Below are 19,567 nucleotides of genomic sequence, written 5' to 3' on the forward strand. Positions count from 1 at the left end.
TCAGATTTGGGTGCACGTTAAAGAACCCCAGGTGGTCTAAATTTCCGGAGCCCTCCACTACGGCGTCTCTCATAATCATATAGTGGTTTTGGGACGTTAAACCCCACATATCAATCAATCAATTCATTGGAATCTGTAGAATATGAAGCTTCGAAAATGGTAATGAAGTTTGTTAGAAAATCAGCTCTCTTAAGAGGCTTATACTTAGATTTTTAGATATTGACATCACTCAATAGCATTGTGAGAAAACATGTGAAATTAAAGTCTGCACAAATTGAGGCAAAAAGCTTTGCCAGTAGTGTATTACTTAATATTTAAGACTTGACCAAGCTTCAACGGAAGCTACTATAACGATGTCACCAATTTCAGTCTCACTTGTGACCTGCAATTCTTTTGTAAGTAGTTTCATAGAGCTCATACAATTTTCTTACATTTTGCTTTTGCAGACAACAAGAAAGTCAGCCCTTCTAACTGCAGCAAAGAAAGCGAAGTTAAAGACGAATCCCTCGAGGGTTCGTTTTGCGGAAGGTGTTGTCATCAATGGTTCACCTCTTTATTCCGTAAGTTGTTTATTACTTAGGAAACTCTATTTGACTTGGCATCTGAGAACACTGCATAACACAGAGTGTTTGCTCGTCTATTCTCAGAACGAAAATATATGTGGTCACTATTTGCATATGTTTTTAAAAACCACAGCCGTCTTTTTTTTTCTACAGTGCAAGCTGTTACTACGAGATCAACAAAAGTGCCGTAGCTGTCTTCCACCACCGGTGTTTGTACCCACTACAGCGCAAAGTTTAAAAAAATAACGTAAAATTTTGAGCAAGCCCCCCCCTCAACCCTGAAAATAAAGTCGAAATTGCCAGCAGTGGGGGCGGGAGGGGAGGCGTTATCACAGAATGGCTCAAAATTTCAAATGGCAGCAAATTTTCGCGCCAGAGAAAAAAAAACGCAGTGTGCATAGATTACAATTTTATTACAGAACGTGAATGGATTACAATTTTATTACAGAACTTTATATAGGCCCATGATTTGTAGTTTTTAACTGCTTTCAAAAATATCAAAAGGCTCCTCCGAGGCAGTCACAAAAAAACAGGTCACAGCGTCCCGCTTGAAGTCTGCTGTGGTCTTTTGGCACCACAGCTACAACATCAGCCAGTCCACTGTGCAGGTCGGTCATTGTCCTCGTCATCGAGGACAATGACCTCATCATCGAGGCAGGTCATTGAGCGCGTTACTAATGCCACATTCCTTGAAGGACAGTGCTACTATGTCCTCAAGTACAGCGGCTCATGCCTCGGCAACAAAATCAAGTATTTGTTGCCGCCACAGCTTCTTCAAGTTTCCTTTCGGTGTTCGCGCTTCCTCACGCATATACTGCTCCCACGAACCCCGCTCCTACAAAGGCATTTGTGGAGGCTTGTGTCTTATGGGTGGGCACCTGGCCAAACACTAGTAAGCGATGCATGTCATCAACGTTTGGGCCTCAGACTCTCGACAGCCATTCTTGCATTTTCTCCGATGTCATCCAGCTGTTCTTCGGGGCCATGAGATGAACATTTGTTACGAATCGGAAAAAAAGGTCAGCGTTGTAATAAACCGAACTCGGCGATGATGTGGCTCCTCGCTTCCATAAAAAAAATTCTCTCTTGGTATTCGAAGGCTCGCAAAGGCCCTGGGTGGAATTTTTCCGCTTTGTTCCTTGACGATAACGAAGGCCAGGAGCATGTGGCCGGTGGCGCATGCAGCTAGGCAAACCATGAAGCCTCGCCGGGCACATCCAAGTGTTCGCAATTCGTATGGTGCTTTCGCCGACCACATTGTTTGTGTTGTTGACGGGGTTGTCTATTTGCACCATTGTCTGATCTATGTTGGCCATGTTTCACATGTATAAGGTGCAGCTGTTGTGCCGCCGCTGTGAGTTCGCGAAAGACAAAAAGGCACTTTCTGTATCCGAAAATTCCTCGGGCGTCTTCTGGTTCTCGTTCGTTGCACGGTGCATTGCAATGCCAAACTGCTGTTTCCAGTGATTTATGTAATGGCTGGAGGTTACGAAATTTCTCAACTTCATGCTGTTGGCAATTTTGACAACCTCTCCTGAAAGAATCCGGTTGCCGACACCACGTCCTGCACTTTTTTCGCGCTCAAGGTACTCGAAGAGACCATCGTCCACGTGTTCGCTAAACACTGGTGCGCCGTTACTGAGCTTCCGTCGAAGTTTTGCCTTCCCATAGTTTAGCTTCAGCAAATTATCAAGTTCTTCTCCCATACCCATATTCCTTTTCAGTCGAGCTTGTAATGTCAAGACATCTGGTTCACGCTCCTTCTATTTTCTCCATGCCATCGAATAACCTCGATTTTTTTTTTTGCCACTATGTAGGATCGCATAGGCATAGCTTACCCCAAACACAAAGCAACAAATTGTGCGGAGCATGCTCAGAGTAATTGGTCTGCAGTGCAAAGCAGGATTGAATTGGATTGGATAAGATTTGATTGGATTCATAGTAGTAAGCAGGGCCACAAAAAAAAATCACAGCATATCCACGGAGTAAATGATGATTGGTCGGGCAAAGCGTTCGTCAGTTCGTCCGTGCTTCTGTCCGTCCATTCATTTTTGCTTCCACTTGTCCGTGCGTCTGTATGTCCGTCCATCTGCGTGACCATCAATGCATCCGTCCATGCGTCACGTCCGTTCTTCCATCTGTCCATCCGTGCAACTGTTTGTGCAGCCGTCCCTCTTTCTGTCTCTACGTCCGTCTGTCCGTCCATACATCTGTATGTCCGTCCGTCCGTCTATCTAGTGAACACTCCAAGTACAGTCATCTCACATCTCTCCATCATGTATTCATAATATACAAGTTCCCCCATCCAGCAAACATTCGAAGGACCGCTCTTTTGGGTATGTGGCACCGGTGGTTACACACTACAACGAGGGACGCACAATCTACGCCATAAGGAGCTTCCCCCCTAAAAAAAATAAAATATTTGTGGAAAAATCCACGGAAACTTTTTTTTTTGTCAACTGGATGTAGCAGGCCACTGTTGCGTGGGCGCGTTGTCGCAGAGCAGTGAAGGGGGGGGGGGGGGGGGGGCACTTTCATAGAACAGGGCAGATATTTGAAATTGCCAGTGAAGTTGGGGGGAGGGGTCTTGTACGGGTTGGGGCGCTTGCTCAGACTTTTACAATATCTAGGAAAGAATGAGGGTCAAACCTGGGTCCTTTTTGTGGCAGCCCTTCTATTACAGAGTCACACTGGTGCTTGAAACTTCACTCCCCAAAAAATCATATGCAAGCGCTGTCAAGAAGGAACTGCATTAGCATGCGTAACATAGCGTGGTGGGAAAGTAAAATAACAAGCATGTGTCAGTCACACACTTCTAATTATGCAAACAAATGTCTTGTAGTACTATTCGAGTAATGAATGGGTTGTCGTACGCTTTTTACTCATCACAAAGGGTTCAGCCATAGTTTTTCATTGTCATAAGGGCTCACGCAAATTAACGCGTAGTAGGTACCTTGCAAGTCTATTAGTTGCCCCAAAAGTGTTGACAACAGGCTCTAAAAACGTGGCTTTTCCAGCTTTCATGTGACTGTGCTGCGCTTTCCATGCAGGCATGGCCTCTCTTTCTCTCTCTAAGTGCTTTTTTTTTTTCTGAGATTTCTACAAGGTCAATCACGCATGTATTCTTTTTTGCCAGGTCAGAAATATACATTCTAGATACATCCATAGCATAAGCAAAGCAAAAAAGTAGGACAGAGTAAAATGAGCTAAATAAGCTTTTCAAGTTCCGAAGTTCTAATTTTGGCAAGAGCGCAAGCCTGTCACAATCACTTTTGTTATGGTAATTTTATGGATATTGTCATAGTCATATCATGGATCATCAAGTCTAACATTAGTGTGTTTTTGTGTATAAGGGTGGATATGTCTATTACCAGGTTATGACAAATATACCGATGCACACTTCCATTCCACACATCAGTTGCTTGAGATTTTTTTTTTATAGCCCATCTTAGCAGCACTCTCTTATTCATGTGAGCTGACAGTCCATATATTGCTGTTGCGTACACCTTCTTTTCATCTTTATTTGCCTTTTGCGTCTCAAACTTTAAGTAAAGAAAAAAAGTAAACAGGAATCGTGTAGCGGGACAGAAAGTTTTTAGCATGATGGTTTTCAATGAGATGCATTATTAGCCATCTTAGTTTTCACAGTCATGCAAGTTGCTGATTGTTTAGACAATTCATTTTCACTGGTTATTTAAGCATTAACAACAAAAAACTTTTGTAGTATGCCTGCGATTATCACTGGCAAAACATTATCACTAGTTGCCTTGCTGCACCTTATTGCACTCTTTAATTAGTATGGCTCCAGTTGGCTGGGACACATTCTATAAGGTTGCTGCTTTGCTGACATCCCAGAAGTTAATTGAATTTTGGCTTTAGTTAGACCACTGCAGTCAAGCCATCTAGTGCTATGTTTCTCAGTGCCCATTCATATTACTGTTTCATGAGGTGCCAGTAATGTTGATGCTGTGAAACCAGAAAGTGGACAAATGATTTATTTTTTCTGCGTGTGCCCTCATGGATTGACATGTTTTATCACCAGTGAACGCAACTATTTATTGTAGGCGACAAATGTACTATTGCCAAATGCGCAGCGTGATCAACTCCCACGTCTGGTTTTTCACTTTCCTCACCACAGCCATCTACGTTCGAGTCCTGCGTTCCCTTTCTGCCCAATGTTATGAAAGTGTTCCTTGAAAACGGTCAAACCAAGTCTTTCAAATATGACAGCTCGACCACTGTGCAGGTAAGCCAGCCTTTCATGCAGTTCCGCATTTTCTGAAGTTGTATCATTATGTGACACATTTCAGCAAGCCCACAATGACAAATCCTGTTATGAAGCATAATTTATTTCTTTAGTACAAGCTCGGAGTGTCATAAACTTGTGCCAAGAAAGGGCATAAGAGCTTGCAACTTAAAAATATGACATTTCTTTTTACTATAAATATACTTACTATATATACTATAAATATGCCGAGGACAGATGTCAAACTATGAAACGCCATGTGGGTGGTCATTGCAACATTGTGAGAGTTCTGAACACGTCTTCATTCTGGTGCTTACTGACCGTCATCCAGTGAGTACTGTGTAGAGTCAGTTTGGGTTTTATCGGAATGCCTAGGCACCAAGGACCTTTCATTTTATCTTCTAATAGATGCTTGATTTGCACAAATTTAAGTGAACTGGTGATCATGAAACATCAATTCGTGTTTTAGTAAATGTGCTGTTATTGAGTTACTATGATTCTTGAAGACTCTTTGTTATGTTTCTGTTGATAGTGACACTCGAAGCTACTCGGTGTAATGTGTGCATGTTATCATAATGTTACCGTAATTGATAGTACTGAATAGGTGCACAATAGACCTTTGTTCTTCAAAAGTCAACTAGGCACTCTGTTGTTTACTCCCTTAGGCCGGTCTACAGATTTCAGATTAAGCACAGAGAAATGTATTCACTTTTATTTTCCAGGATGTCCTCAATTCTCTCCAAGAGAAACTCTCTGTGAAAGCCATGGAGCATTTCGGCCTTGTAGTGGAACACATTAAGTCAGTTCGTCGGAACAAGCTCACTCTCCTTGATCCAAAGGACTCCCTGGCAAAGGTAGGCTTCTCACACACTTTTTTTTTTCATCTTTTGTTCCACTGAAAGCAAGGAGTAATCATATGAAGCCAAGTACGTTGCCAGGAGTATTTCCCTTATTGTTTGGTTGAAACATTTAAGTCAGTGAAGTAAAAGTAACAATCATTGATATGTTCATTTACACCTCTGAAGTCCCAGGGAGTTATTATGTGAGAGCTGGGGGATAAGAAAAGGCAGTAGTTTGCATTAAACATGATAAGTTATGGATTTCAAGAGCAGTTTTGAAGTGGGTTCAATTCATTAATGTGGCAATGTGGGTGAGATTGTTGTCCCAGCCTCATGCAAGAGTGTGCACTTGCCCCCCATGTAACTGATTTCTTTTACCTCAACTCAATCATATTGTAGTGTTATCACACCACCAAAAAGTTGAAATCAACTCTAGTATCCCAATCTTCATTCCATTATGCAGATTGCAGCACGGCCTGGTGCTCACCACTTGCGGTGCTTGTTTCGAGTTGCCTTCGTGCCGCTTGATGCGTATGACCTGCTGCAAAAGGACCCTGTTGCCTTTGAGTACCTCTTCATGCAGGCATGTGTAGCTTTTCCTAATAGTGCCACTCTGGCCTTTTCTTGTGTTTGTCATAGCACCCTAGATAACCTGCAATAGCTTTTCAACATTTCAAGTAAATGCACGCACAGAGTTCAGAATGCTATCACGATCAACAATGCCAATTGCAACGGAACTACAAGCCGTGGGTGCCCAACACATTCCCAAAAACAGTTCCTTCTCCTCCTCGGTTCTTTCAGTAGTTCTCCATCCTTAATCTTTACCAGGACTTCATTATTGTTGTTTCGTCATGTCCTCAATAAAAAAGAATCGGTATGCTTGCAGATCCTCATGCAGGTAACTGAGCTCAATTGCTGCTCTTCCTCCTAGCATGATGAGGAGGAGCACTTGGCCAGGAGCAGAGATGAGCCAACAAATAGACTGTAGTGAAGGAAAGAGCTGAACAAGCAAGAGTGTCTTTTGTATCATCAAACACCTGTAACTCCAGTATTATGGCGCTGTTTTGAAAAACTCTCACGGCTCCGTGTTTATTGTAGACTCGTGGGTAACTGCAACACCACAACTAAATTTGACCTCTGGGCAGTTTAGGGGTCTTTTATGATGTGTGTTTGTTCCAGTGTTGCATAATGGGTGCCTTCATTTCATTCCAGTTCCATTCGGGAGAATTAGAATTGTTGCAGTTCCATTTCTTTCATTTTCTCGGAATGAAAAAAATTTGGCCCATTCCCACTTCGAGAATGGCCAAGCAGTTCAAGTTCATTCCTGTAATTCCTCAATGTAGGAGAGGCATCTTCAGAGTATTATTGAGTTAAGAATGAACGCCTCCATAAAGCCAATGTCATCAGATACATTAAAAACTGCAAAAGTACAGAAAACGTGTTACCAAGATCGAGCGATAGCAGCATGATGACATATCCCGTGTAGTACAACTAGCATACTAATTACCGTTGCGGCAGTTCTCCCGTCACCCATAGTATTTACATGGTCAGCATGCTTGAACGAATGGTGATGTTTTAATATTGTTAAGGCTTAGGAGTGTTAGTGTTAAAATGATGACATGGCATATTTTTATGCTGATAAAAGTAGTGTTCAAGCAGACTAAGCAGTTTTTTTTTGTGTCTAGAGAAGCCTTGAATATGGAGAACACAAAGGTTCGTTTAATGGGGAACAAAACCTTCTAGATCTGCTGGTATTAGTTGGAACCACGGTGTTAGAATAAGTTGGGTGATGACACTGCACCCGGCACCACGTCCAGATTGTATTAGCAGCCTGGGCTGCTTCTGTTTGATTAGACGGATGGCACTCAAGGAGGGTGGCAAAGGTGCTCACTGGGGAGCAACTCCGATCGGCGTGTAGATCATTGCTTCGGAGCCTCGCTTGATTGCTACGCTCGATTTACACATCTACATGGATGTCAATAAATTAATACACTGTGGCTCTACTGTAAGGAAACCGATTTCATAATTTTATGTGCAGCCTATTTGCTGACCGTGTTTTTCTCATATAAATGCTCCGACAGCAGCAAATATTGGCCTGCAGAGCGGTCACATTTTGAGGTGACAGCACTAAAGATCTCGTTTCGCTGAAATTCTGGTGTCGGCATCAGTGGTTTCGGTGTTGGCATCTTTGGTTCAAAACAGGAAAGCAGCGTTGTTCATAAGAGAAAATTTGAGGTGTTTGCAATAAGGATAGCAGCCCGATGGCAAAGGCACGCTAGCTATTTGGAAGGCGATAGTCGACGTGCGTGTGTGTGTGTGCACGGATGTCGCTGTTGCATTCTAGTTGCTTAGCAAAATCAATGAAAAGACTGAGAACCTTTAACTAATGTATTATGAAACATACACGCGTTCTATTAAGAACTTAAATCGACATGCTACCCTTGCCAGTCTTGCTGTTAGCATCAAGCAGATGACTCCATATCAGCCTCTGGCAGTGTAAGCAGCATGTATGGTGGGAAGAACTTCATTGGGTCCCGAAGGTAGACCCTTGGTTAACCCGTACCTCACCCATGTCGGTACTGTTGCCATCAGCCATACTTTGCGCTATTTTATTAAGCCGTGCGAACTTCAATTTGATGAAGTGCTTATCAGACAGCGAAAATGAGCACACTACCTAAAACAGCATATATTGTGCAGCTTGTCCCTTACGCTGCTTGGGAACCTTAGGCACCTTGTGTACTTCTGCATGAATATGAAACACTTGGCGACACTGCTTCAGCATGAATAGTCGCATGGAGCAACACAGTCTATATGAGGACAGAATTATAGTAGGCGCATTGCTTATAAATGTGCCGTGCCTGTAATCAGCCAGGCGATTTTAAAAATACTGCTGTATTGTTGAATTCGAGGCTATGACTTACTAATGTTTGAAGTTTAAAAAACAGGTGTTGACAAAAACGTGCTTGGTTTTAAGAAAAAAGATGTAATTACATTCCCATTCCATTGCTCCAAACACTCACCTCATCTATAGTTCAGGGCCGTAAAAATGTGGAATGATGCCAAAGTCATTTCTATTTCGGAGTGGCAACTCTGCAACTCTGGTGTGTTCGTATGTCTACCAGACAGTTCCTGTGCTGAGCTATACATGATACAGTCAAGTTGAAACTGCATTTTAAGTGTTGTGTAATTTTATTACTCATTTCCTGGCTGTCTAAAATTTTTGATAATAACCACATATGCCCAATAGAGTGTTATCTGTTGTCATCAAATCAGAGAATACTTAAATCGCATGTAAAAAATGAGAACACCAGCTGCGATACACAAAATTATGCATTAGTTGTATTACTATCAGTGTGTGCTATATTTTGCTAACCACAGATTCCCACAACATTCCAAGCAAAAATTTTAATAGAAAAGAAAATAGCCTATTTGGGTATACACTAATATGTGTATTAGACTATATATAACCTGATAGGCATTGAGTTTTTTTATTATAACTTTTGCTAAAGAAATTTACTTTACAGTTCTTGTGCCCCCTGTTTTACTTACAGTGCTGCAATGACATGGTTCAGGAGAGGTTTGCTCCGGAACTCAAATACGATGTGGCCCTCAAGCTAGCCGCCTTGCATATCCACCTGCATGCACTCAGCAGTGGCATCCAGGGCAAGGTCACCATCAAGTCAGTCGAGTGAGCTGCTCCTTATTCTTCTGCGGCGATCTCATTCTGCACGAGATATCTGTGCAACACAGATATCGCAGGTGGTTGTCTGCCTGATCTTATATTTACGACCAAGTCATGGCAACACTTAGAGGGACAGTAAAGAGCAAAATGATTTTTCGGGTATTACTAAAGTACAATTTCACAATTCTGAAAACACCACTCTTACTGCGACACAACACTTACCGTATTTTCGGGTGTATAATCTGCACCAAAATCTCGAAAATTTCAGTGGCAATGTGGGGGTGCAAATAATGCGCGGGGTTTTTCCTGTAGTGCTGCTTCACAGCAACAAGTGTTGTGCCATGAAGCCTCTTAACAGTAGCGAAGGATGCGGAGCCAGTTTCCGTAAATTTCTGTTGTGCAAGTAGTACGGCATCTTGCGGACAATTTTGGTTTCACTTGCTTGCATCAGCGAAGCGTTTAGAAAAACATTTGGGGAGAGGCAATTCGATTGTTCAGTGTAAACCTCACTGTCACATTACAAGTATACTTTTTTGGGCATTTGCGACTGAGCAGTGGACCATCCACCACACTCCACATGCCCTACGTCAAGGACGCCATGTTTACATTGGAAATGGGCTTGCTGAAACATAGGTGCTATCTAAAAAAATAGAAAAAAAGGGAAGGCATTTTTGCAAAGTGAACAATACCTGTATTTTATCTACAACTTCCCACAACCCAACCGTTTGGGTTCTATAATAACTAAAGCAGTATTTCTTTAAGCAATGCAAATTACGTATTATTAGTAAATTTAGGTACTACGTTCTGGCAAGGTAGCAGGCATGAATTTCGGTTTTGTTGTTCCCACGGAGCTTTCAAGATAAATTTTTTGTCGAGTGTGAGCTCTCTTTGCCTCTCTGGTGCCACTAGTTTTTTACATCTTGACCCGTTCGTCAAGCCTAAGTCAATCTGTTCTGTCACCATGAGTACTAGTGTCTGGCCGCAGTCCTTCACCACGCAGCAAAAGCTTAAAATCATCACTGTCGCCGAAGAATTCGGAAACCGCGAAGCAGGAAGACTGCATGATGTGGACAAGTCCTGCATGCGACTGTGGAGAAAAAAGAAAGACAGCCTACAAGTTGCGCACCGCGACCGTAGATCACTTTGTGGCCCCAAGATCGGTGCCTACCTTGAGCTGTAGGTGTGGCTAGTAAAGTTCATCGAAGATTTGCGAAGCAGGGGTGATGCCGTATCGACTGAGATGGCCCAAGTGGAAGCGCAGCGACTGTCGAGAGAGTTGGCCTACCTCACGTATTCTGTGTGAGCCGTGGATGGCTGCACTGCTTTATGAAGCGCCAAGGGCTCTCAATCAGATGGCGGACTACAATATGTCAACGCTTGCCGACTTCTTACCAAGGAGAAGTTGCTCTAGTGTCAGAGATATGCTATTAGCTTCAGAAAACAGCATAACTACATTTTTTCACAAATCAGCAATGCAGATGAAACTCCCGTTCATTTTGAAATGCCGTCTGACACAACAGTTGAGAAAACCGGCAGAAATTCAGTGAACATGCTGACCTGCGGGAACACGAAGCTGCGCTGTACAGTCGTGCTTTGTGCCCTCGTCGATGGCACGAAACTGCGACCGTACGTCATCCTGAAAAGAAAAACTCTTCTGAAGATTCCTTTGCCTGCCGGTGTGGTGGTGCACGCACACAAGAATGCATGGATAAAGAGTGTTTGTTTGTGGACTTGGTCGAGACGGTATGGGAGAAGAGGCCCAGTGCAATGCTCGCAGAGGTCTATGCTCGTTCTTGACTCATTTCGCGGCCACACAAATGAGGAAGTGAAGGACCGTCTTTCACGCAACGGCACTGACTTAGTTGTTATACCCGGTGTAATGACGTCAATGTTGCAGCCTCTAAATGTGTTGCTTAACAAGGCGCAGGTCAGGCGCAATTACGCCAAGTGGATGGCCGAAGGCCTCAACAACTTGGCACCAACAGGACGCGTTCGAAGGCCTGATATTGCCCTATTCTGCAAGTAGATTGTCGAGGCATGGAAGGCAATTTCAGGTGAGATAGTGCGAAAAAGTTTCAAGAATTGCTGCATCACAAACACCATGGATGGAACCGAAGATGACCTTGTGCGTAGCAGTGAGGACTGCAACTCAAGTGATAGCTCTAGCGAGAGCAATGACAATGAGTGATTTGTGGCTTGCCTTCCAGACAGCCTATTCTGCTTGCTAAATAAAGCTTTTTATGTTTACATATGTGCTATGTTGCTTGCGCAATAACTTTTGTACTACCTTTCCTTTATGCGAGGATTTTTTTTTCTTTCTGAGCTAGCTGAAAGTTTGCATGTAGATTATATGCAGGGGTGGGTTATACACCTTAAAATACAGCAGTAAGGAAAAAAACATGTGAAACGAAAATACGGGGAGTTAAGTCACCTTGAGGTTCCTGCGCCAAACACCGTTGCGTAAAAAATTTTGAAGGCGTCCAGTGGGTCCTATGTAGCTTCCAATCAATAATAATAAAGTACATTGTAAAGTATGCGAGCCATAGACTTGGTATATGAAGTTTCCGAAAATTTCATCGTACCAGTGCCACGAAAATACCGAAAGTACATATTGAAATTTCACACGCAGAGATTTTCGTGCCAAATTTAAAAATGCAATTTCAACATTGATTTTCTCGCTTATATTGAAGTTATGGCAGTGAAAAATATGTCATTATAGTTCTAAAAGTGCAGTTTGCAGTATAAAGGAAGTCATTGTTCCTCTTTAGTATCCCTTTAAGCTCATGTAATGGTGCTCCATGTCACCTGGTTTGTTGTGTGCCCAACATCGCTGCTGAAATCAGCTGCCAGAATTGCATGATCCTCGAACTTGCTGATAGAGGAATCAATTGCATTGCAACATTCTTTACGGCCAATCGTATGGTCTATAGATTGTATTAGCTACCACACTGTTCCGCTTACTTGACGCATGCATAGCTCCAGCTTCGTTTCAAACTCTCTCTTGCTGGTGGGCAGGTGTTAAGCCCGATTTGTTAGAAGTGCACAGTGCCGTGATATAATTATGGCCTCTTTCATTAGTGTCAGTGTTATAGCAGCGTGCAACTACACCTTCAGCTACTACGGAAGCATACAAACTCAGCTGACCAAGTTTTCACAATGGAGGTTACAGAGCTCACCAATATTAATTATCATCGACTACATAAAGAAAAAAGATGCAGAACAAACCACACAAGTTTTTCAATTATACAAGTGGCTATGTGGTTAAATGTTGTGGCTTCATCATAAAAAAAATTAGGGTTACCTGTGTCGTACATCATCTCAATCTCTGAAATGCACTAAGTTATTGCTGGGTAAAACACTTTACACACTACTAAAATATGCTTCATGTGTCTGAAGCCTGTATGAAACATGGGATGTTAACAAAATTGAATCTGTACGAAGGAAGGCGATTTGTTTCATTTGTCATCGATCTAACTTTTCACCTTCATCAGCAATGAATTCCTTGAAACTCCCTCTCCTATCCACCAGAAGGGATACCGACTCCTTGAAGCTATCGCACTAATTTCTTCACTCATCTTGTTGACTATCTTCAGATGGTTACATCTCATATTGTCACATGCTTGCGGCAAGAAAGCAACAAAGACGATGATACAGTTATGCATGTACTGTGAAGGTCAAGAGAAAGAACGAATACCTCGCTTGCACGTTCTATTAAAAGGAGCCCAACCTGCTTGTGGTATTTCGATCTCTGCAAGAAGACCTCTGCTTTGACGTCGTGACAATATGCTAATACTCTTTCAACTGGACGTTACCACAGCCTCAACTTAAAGCCTTTCTTTATGCGCACGAACATTTTCAAGAACAGTTATTGTCCTAGAGTTATTAAAAGGCGGAACGAATTACACAAGAGTATTTGTGACTTGTGGTTGTCGGATTTTGTAGATGCACTGTTATAATAAACCATTTTTCTTTTTTGTTTTTTTATATGATGTCAACCTTGTAATCGGTGTTTTTTTTTTTCATGCCAATGTATTACACTCCTGCAATATAGGGCTGCAGTATTTGAAAATAAATAAATGAAGCCTTGTGTAGTGGTTCAAGATGTGGTAGTTACACAAAAAGCTATCTATGAAACTTTACAAGTTGATCACACTTGGAAACATCATTTAGTCCTTGATTGTGTGCTCAAAATATTTTATCTATGTGGACATAACGAGGTGTATTTTCTTTTTTGTTTTTCTTCTTTTTCTTCTTAGGGAAGCATGCCCTTAACCATAAAGTGGGTGCTGGACACGCAAGTTTTTTTGTCTAGGGCCGCTGTGTGCTAGGTATCCTACGGTGGACAGGAACTTGAGGAGGGACACATGCCTAGTACATTACATTCAGGCTACGTTTCTACATGTGACACGCATATTTGCTCACAGACATTCAACATAAGCACAAGCTATTGGTATTAAAAATACTAACCGGCACGGAGATTTCTCCGGGCGCAACCCAAATCTATTTGTGCATGAAATTCAAGGTGACAGTTGCCACTTCAATTTGGACTGTGTGGAGCTGTAGGGCTACTATTATTATGCATAGAGATCACTTAATGTGGCGGAGCAGGGAGCATGCGCTTTGAACGCTCTTGTTGCCTCTGTCTCGCACAGGCGGGAGAGTGGACTCAAGCGGTTTGTGCCCGGCTCACTGCTGGAGACAATGAAGCGTAAAGAGCTGCGCAAGCTTCTGAGTCACTTCCTCAAGCAGAACCAGGCAACACTGTGTGCCCCTGGACAGAAGCAGCTGACACCTCTGCAGGCCAAACTGCACTACCTCAAGGTCATCAGTGAGCTCTCCAGCTATGGTGCTAAGGTGTTCGCCACAAGCACCAAGGTAGGCTGCCACTTTTAATAAAGTGACAATAGTTTTTTTTTTTCAATGGCTGCTCTTACCACAGACCTGTAGAGAAATTCCCATGTTTCGTTCTTGCTATTGTACCAATATCATATTTACTAGAATATTTCAAAGTACTATTGCATTTTCATTGTTATAAAAGTACATAGGCAATGTTAGCCAACATGTATCCAGAAATAGCCATTATCGTTTTGCCAACATCAGCCGGTGTAATTGGCTTGTATCTAAAACTAGCCGCCTTCCATTCAGCTCCTAACTGGGACCACTTGGCCTGCAGCTTGGACTGATTGGTCTGTAGCTGGGACTAGCTGGTGACCATTTGGCATGTAGCTGGAACCCACTGCATTCCTGTTAACTCCCCACTGAGTGGGCCTGTCAGTAACTGATTCCAGTTTTTTTCCAACTTTGGGCAATCGGTCTGTAATTTGTGCCATCTGGTCCTCAACTTGGGACTGTTGATTTCTAAATGCGACCAGTTAATGCCAGCAAAATTCCGAATTCCAAGTTGCACATTTTCACCTGAAGTGCTAGTAGTATGTGAGTTAATGTGGTATGCATGCAACTGGGCCATCTAGCTACCTTGCTGAAGAAGGACTCTTCTTGTGACAAGTTGAATTCAGTCAGACATCATCCTGAACATCATGCCCTGTTACAGTAAGTTAGTGAAGCAGCTGCCCCCCCCCCCCCCCAAACAAAAAAGCTGTAGGATTCAGCCAGAACGAAGTCTTCCTTGCTTGCGTACAGTATCTTGGTTGTACAAGCAGTTCTTGAATGGCACTAATTTTATGCCGTACAGGACTCTAGCACCGAGACGGGAATAATGATAAGCCCAAAGTTCGGAATCAGCCAGATCAACAATGCACGAGGAACAGTGCCTATTGTGAGTATTGAGGTCTCTTTATTTTTCTCACTCTCATTGTAGTCACATAAGGAGATGGTCACACAGTGCTGTTTTTTTTTTAGCAACCTGTAACATTGGCTCAAATAGAAGAGGTGTCATCCGTCACAGTCACAAGGGATGAGGACCTTGCTTGCCATGTTGAGATCAACATCAAAGACCCAGACAAAGAGGTTGGCACTTTTACATCACTGTATGTTGACAAAACTTGTGTCCTTACGCACTACACAACAAAATAGAATTGCATCTTCACGAGCTTGACTCATTTCTTTTGCATTTTACTGATGACCAATTTGACGTACACTTGCTGTTATTGTGGTACTGTGTACTCGTGCGTAATGCATTTTTGTCTCTGTGAACATTGTCTTGAAATGTGCAATAATGAAGATCTTCACTCAGGTTCCATGTATGATGCAGACAGTGTACATTTTCTCATCTGCAAAGGTACTAGAGATGATGTTGCGGAATGAACAATGGCAGATTTTCATATATACATACACTGAGCTGATACGAGTCGTGACATTAGATTCGATAACTTCCAACTGCTTTCATTGCTATAGTTGCACATAAGTGTCCTTTTGCCCTCTTGGAACAAGTTTAGCAAGGGAGCGCTTAGCTTTGTCATTCATTCACTATTTTAAAATGGTGATTTCTAATCCTTATCTATCGGTACAAGGTAACAGTACAAATTATGGGGGAAAGCATTTGTTATTATAATCATGAAACCTAGAAGTAGTTGCCGAAACACCTCCGACTCCTTATTACAGCTACTATCACAGAAAGCCTCCTCATTCGTTTTTTTTTTTTTTCTGGTTTGCTGGCTCGTGTGCTGTTGTGTGTGCTTCTGTTGTGCTATGCCCCCACAAGCCACCAATTTCGACCTTTAAATGGGGCAAGAAGCTTAGTCTGCTTATCAGTGTGCATCATGACATTGAGCACTTTCTTTTCTCTTATTTCTTTAAAAGTCAGCTTACTTTCAGTGCGACCACGGGCTTGGTGAAATTCTATACTGTGCAATTCTAAAACTATCAAGCGCAGTGCGGGCACTTCACCGCATCCCGTGGTGGCTGCGGTAACTATGCAGGTCACGATGCTCAAATCAGCCACCAACCGTAGACTTTGTGTTTGTTCTCAGGAGCCTCACCTACCGATAGACAATGCTTAAGTAGTGTTGCCGATCCACTTTTTATTATCGATTCTGTTTTTATGTTGAACAGAATCTCAAATTTGGACTGGATGACCATGAAACATCTGAGCTGGTGTTCATCCTCAAGGGATACCACAAACTGTTGGCGTCACGAGACCTTCCTGTTCACTGGGAGACAGAGGATCCATGGAAAGTTGAAACGGGTGAGTCAGCTTGGACTGGTCTCAGTAGAAACTGTGTCAGTTTGCACCTTGTCGTGTTGAGAACACTTCAGGTGCGCAATGTCGTGGTACTTCTGTGAAGATTTCACCCTTAGTTATACTGCTAATAGTCAAATAGTAATATACAGGAACACAAAAGACTGAATGGACGCATATTTCAGTCTCTTGCAGACTATAATAATTTCCCTCTTCAAAGGCATCAATTGAGCTAAACATTGATAAAGCATTGACATGTGTGCGCTGCATCATAGGTGAACATTTTTTTACTCATTTGTGCTATCTTCAGTGCAAAATGGGGCATAGCCAGAATGCTTAAAGGCAGTGGTAGTATGGTAACATGTTGCAATATTACTCAGGTATTTGTAATACTTTTGGTTGCTGCAATAGTCAAGTGAACTGAGTACATAATTATTCTATTCGTGTAAAGTAATCCTTAGTCGATTCGGTTGCATATTCGCAGCACCATGCTTCCATGGAACCCACATTGTGTGCCCAACTCCCTGGAGTTACACACCCTCGGAGGAGACTCCAAATGGCCCTATGGTGAAGAGCGTGGATTTGGCCCTGCCGCCCCCAGCTTATGTTCCTTGCGAGGTGAGCTGGCCAAGCTTATGGTAGACGAGCTAATCACTTTGCCTGTTAGTGCACAGTGATGGCTCGTCATTGTGGTGCTGTGTTCGACTCAATGCAGGAAGAAATGCTATCATTGCAATGGAGACAAACTTGTGAGACTACATTATGGGTAAATATGATGCTAGGGTGATAAGGAAAGGCCAAGAGGTTAATGAAAAGTACTAAAGGTGTTGATAGCACCATCCTAAGCTACATTCTTTGCTCTGCGCTCATTTTATTAGCACTCACCTCAGACCAGCAATTGACTACGTACTACATTTACTTCTTTTTTAGCCATATGATTCAGTCATGTGACGGCAGCCCAGATACAGTTGAGTAGCAAGCTTGTAATGAAAGCACAGACTATCCCTGTATATCCAATAGCTCTATAACAATTGTGCTGAGAATGGGAGTTAATAAATGATTTATTTAAATTTTCCTCTAGAGCACACGTTAGCAGGAGAACAGCATTAAGATTGCAGCCAGAAAAAGCGTAGCGTAGTGAATACAAAGCAGGCACAAAAGTTTCACAACATATTTGTTTTGCAGCTGCCTGACCGCGGCATGTCGCGGAGTAGCTCGCGGGAGCAGTGCTCTCTGGTGGCCCTTTCCAACTCGGTGGACCACAACATGAACGAGACAAGTCCTTTGCAGCCACTAAGCCCAAGCCGCGTCCTTCGCTCACCTGTGCTCGGTGCAAGCAAGATGGAACAACGCTCTCTGCTGCTGACATCCAATGGCCACCAGCAGGCTTCAGACTCTGCATCTTCTACAGCAGATGACGACTCTGAGGAGCGATCGGTCAAGTTCGACATCATGGATGACGATGATGAAGAGGAGGAGGAGGAGCCTGTTGTACTTGAAGTGAGTGTGGACCCGATATTAGCACGACTATCGCGTGTGTTGACTAACAGCAAGCATCCGTGTGTGATATTGGCGCACGAAACTGTGCACAATGTTCAAAGTTACATAAAATGTATTTTACACATCAGATGAAGGCTTACAAAGAGGCACGTGCACAGCCTTTACATACATATAGCTTTTTGAATTCTTACTGTGAAGACTCATTCATACCTGCAACTAGAATGGGTCACGCAACCGAGCTAGTTGCAAAGCAACTGCTTTGACGGAGTTTCTCACTGCTCGATTTTTTAGTTGCACGACACAGTCACAAATTTCTCGGCTTATTTTACAAAGCAATGGGAGCGTGAACCATGTGCGACCAGTCGTTAATTGTGTGTGGCGATGGGTGCAAGTAGCACACAGGTGCGAAAGTTAGTCGCCTTGAGTTGCCATGCAGTCGCACAACAAAAGTATGTCATTAGTGTGAATGAGCATCGAGATAAGTCTGCTTTTTGTAAAATAATGAAGAAATGCATGCCACTCCCTGTTAGGTTCCCCCAACACAAAAAAGTCTCACTCGATGCACATTAAATGTGTGAATTTCAATGTAGTAATGATATTGCAGCTTATGAGAGTTACTTTATAATGAAGGGTGTTATCAGTGATTGAAGGCGTTATGTTGTGTTGTTGTTTGGTCGCGATAGACAAGGGACCAGACCAGTCAAGAGAAAAAGTAAAACTGTTTGTTCTCCAGATACAGACTTGGAAGTGCTATGTAAATGGTGTTAGTTAGTCTTTAGTTCGAGGGCAACGCACAGATGGCAGCACTAGAAGATTAGCTGGGATACTGCGTGCATATGTAACATGCCCTTTTTTTTATTATACCAGCTTTCAAGTTTTAAATGAAGTCATTGCTTAAGAGTGGATAGCAAGCGGGAGGCTTGGTGGAATGCTTAGTGTGAGGCGGGCGAGAACGTTCCTCAACATGCTGTGTTGGTCGAATATTGCGCAGTCGATTCTGAAATTTGGCGAAGTCTTGCTGGGGTTGTTTCTATCAAAGTTGATACTGGAAGTGCTTTATCGTGATTATTCCACTTCGTTGTATTCATTGCAGTTCTGTCGACTTTGTGCTCTAACCTGCTGGGTACACAGAGTGAAGCTGACAATGTGGGAGTTTCTCCTTCTTTCAGTTGTGTAGAATAATCTTCAGGTAGTTTACCGGTGCCTTCAAATGCAACCGGAATGTTGTTGAGCACGTCTTCAAGTCGCTTTGTTGCTGTGCATGCAGTTATAGTTTTTCGCTGCGGTTGCCTTATCATGATCAGATTTAGAGCTTCGGATGCGTTGGTGCCCAGAATTGGCTTCAGTGGTTGGCTGACGATAATAAATTTTAGTTTAGCATGCACTTTTTTTCTTTAGTTGAGCAGTGCAACTCGCATTGAGCATCGATGGAAAGTTGTCACTCGTGCTGCAGTTGGCTTGAATGGAGGCTGCGTTGGCCATGTGTTGAGCTGATCTTTAGGCATAATGGTAACGTTGGAGCCAGTATCGAGCTTGAAGCTGACATTGTGACTATTTACCCTGACTGTTTCTGTCCACTCTGAGTTGTTGATGTTGTGG

At 42.8% G+C, this 19,567-nt stretch overlaps 1 protein-coding gene across 2 annotated transcripts in view; it reads left to right on the forward strand.

The window, feature by feature from the left end:
- Positions 1 to 19,567, forward strand: part of LOC119170012 (uncharacterized) — a 417,618-nt gene that overhangs the window by 389,459 nt on the left and 8,592 nt on the right. For both annotated transcript variants that reach the window (XM_037421026.2, XM_075881169.1), the window contains 11 exons: positions 447 to 560; positions 4,702 to 4,809; positions 5,532 to 5,663; positions 6,112 to 6,231; positions 9,200 to 9,336; positions 13,983 to 14,205; positions 15,023 to 15,106; positions 15,190 to 15,297; positions 16,342 to 16,474; positions 16,953 to 17,086; positions 17,654 to 17,968. In XM_037421026.2, the coding sequence (XP_037276923.2) occupies positions 447 to 560; positions 4,702 to 4,809; positions 5,532 to 5,663; positions 6,112 to 6,231; positions 9,200 to 9,336; positions 13,983 to 14,205; positions 15,023 to 15,106; positions 15,190 to 15,297; positions 16,342 to 16,474; positions 16,953 to 17,086; positions 17,654 to 17,968 (1,608 nt within the window). The remainder of the gene's footprint in view (positions 1 to 446; positions 561 to 4,701; positions 4,810 to 5,531; positions 5,664 to 6,111; positions 6,232 to 9,199; positions 9,337 to 13,982; positions 14,206 to 15,022; positions 15,107 to 15,189; positions 15,298 to 16,341; positions 16,475 to 16,952; positions 17,087 to 17,653; positions 17,969 to 19,567) is intronic.

Source organism: Rhipicephalus microplus, chromosome 2, assembly GCF_043290135.1.
Source record: "Rhipicephalus microplus isolate Deutch F79 chromosome 2, USDA_Rmic, whole genome shotgun sequence".
Lineage (NCBI taxonomy): Eukaryota > Metazoa > Arthropoda > Arachnida > Ixodida > Ixodidae > Rhipicephalus > Rhipicephalus microplus.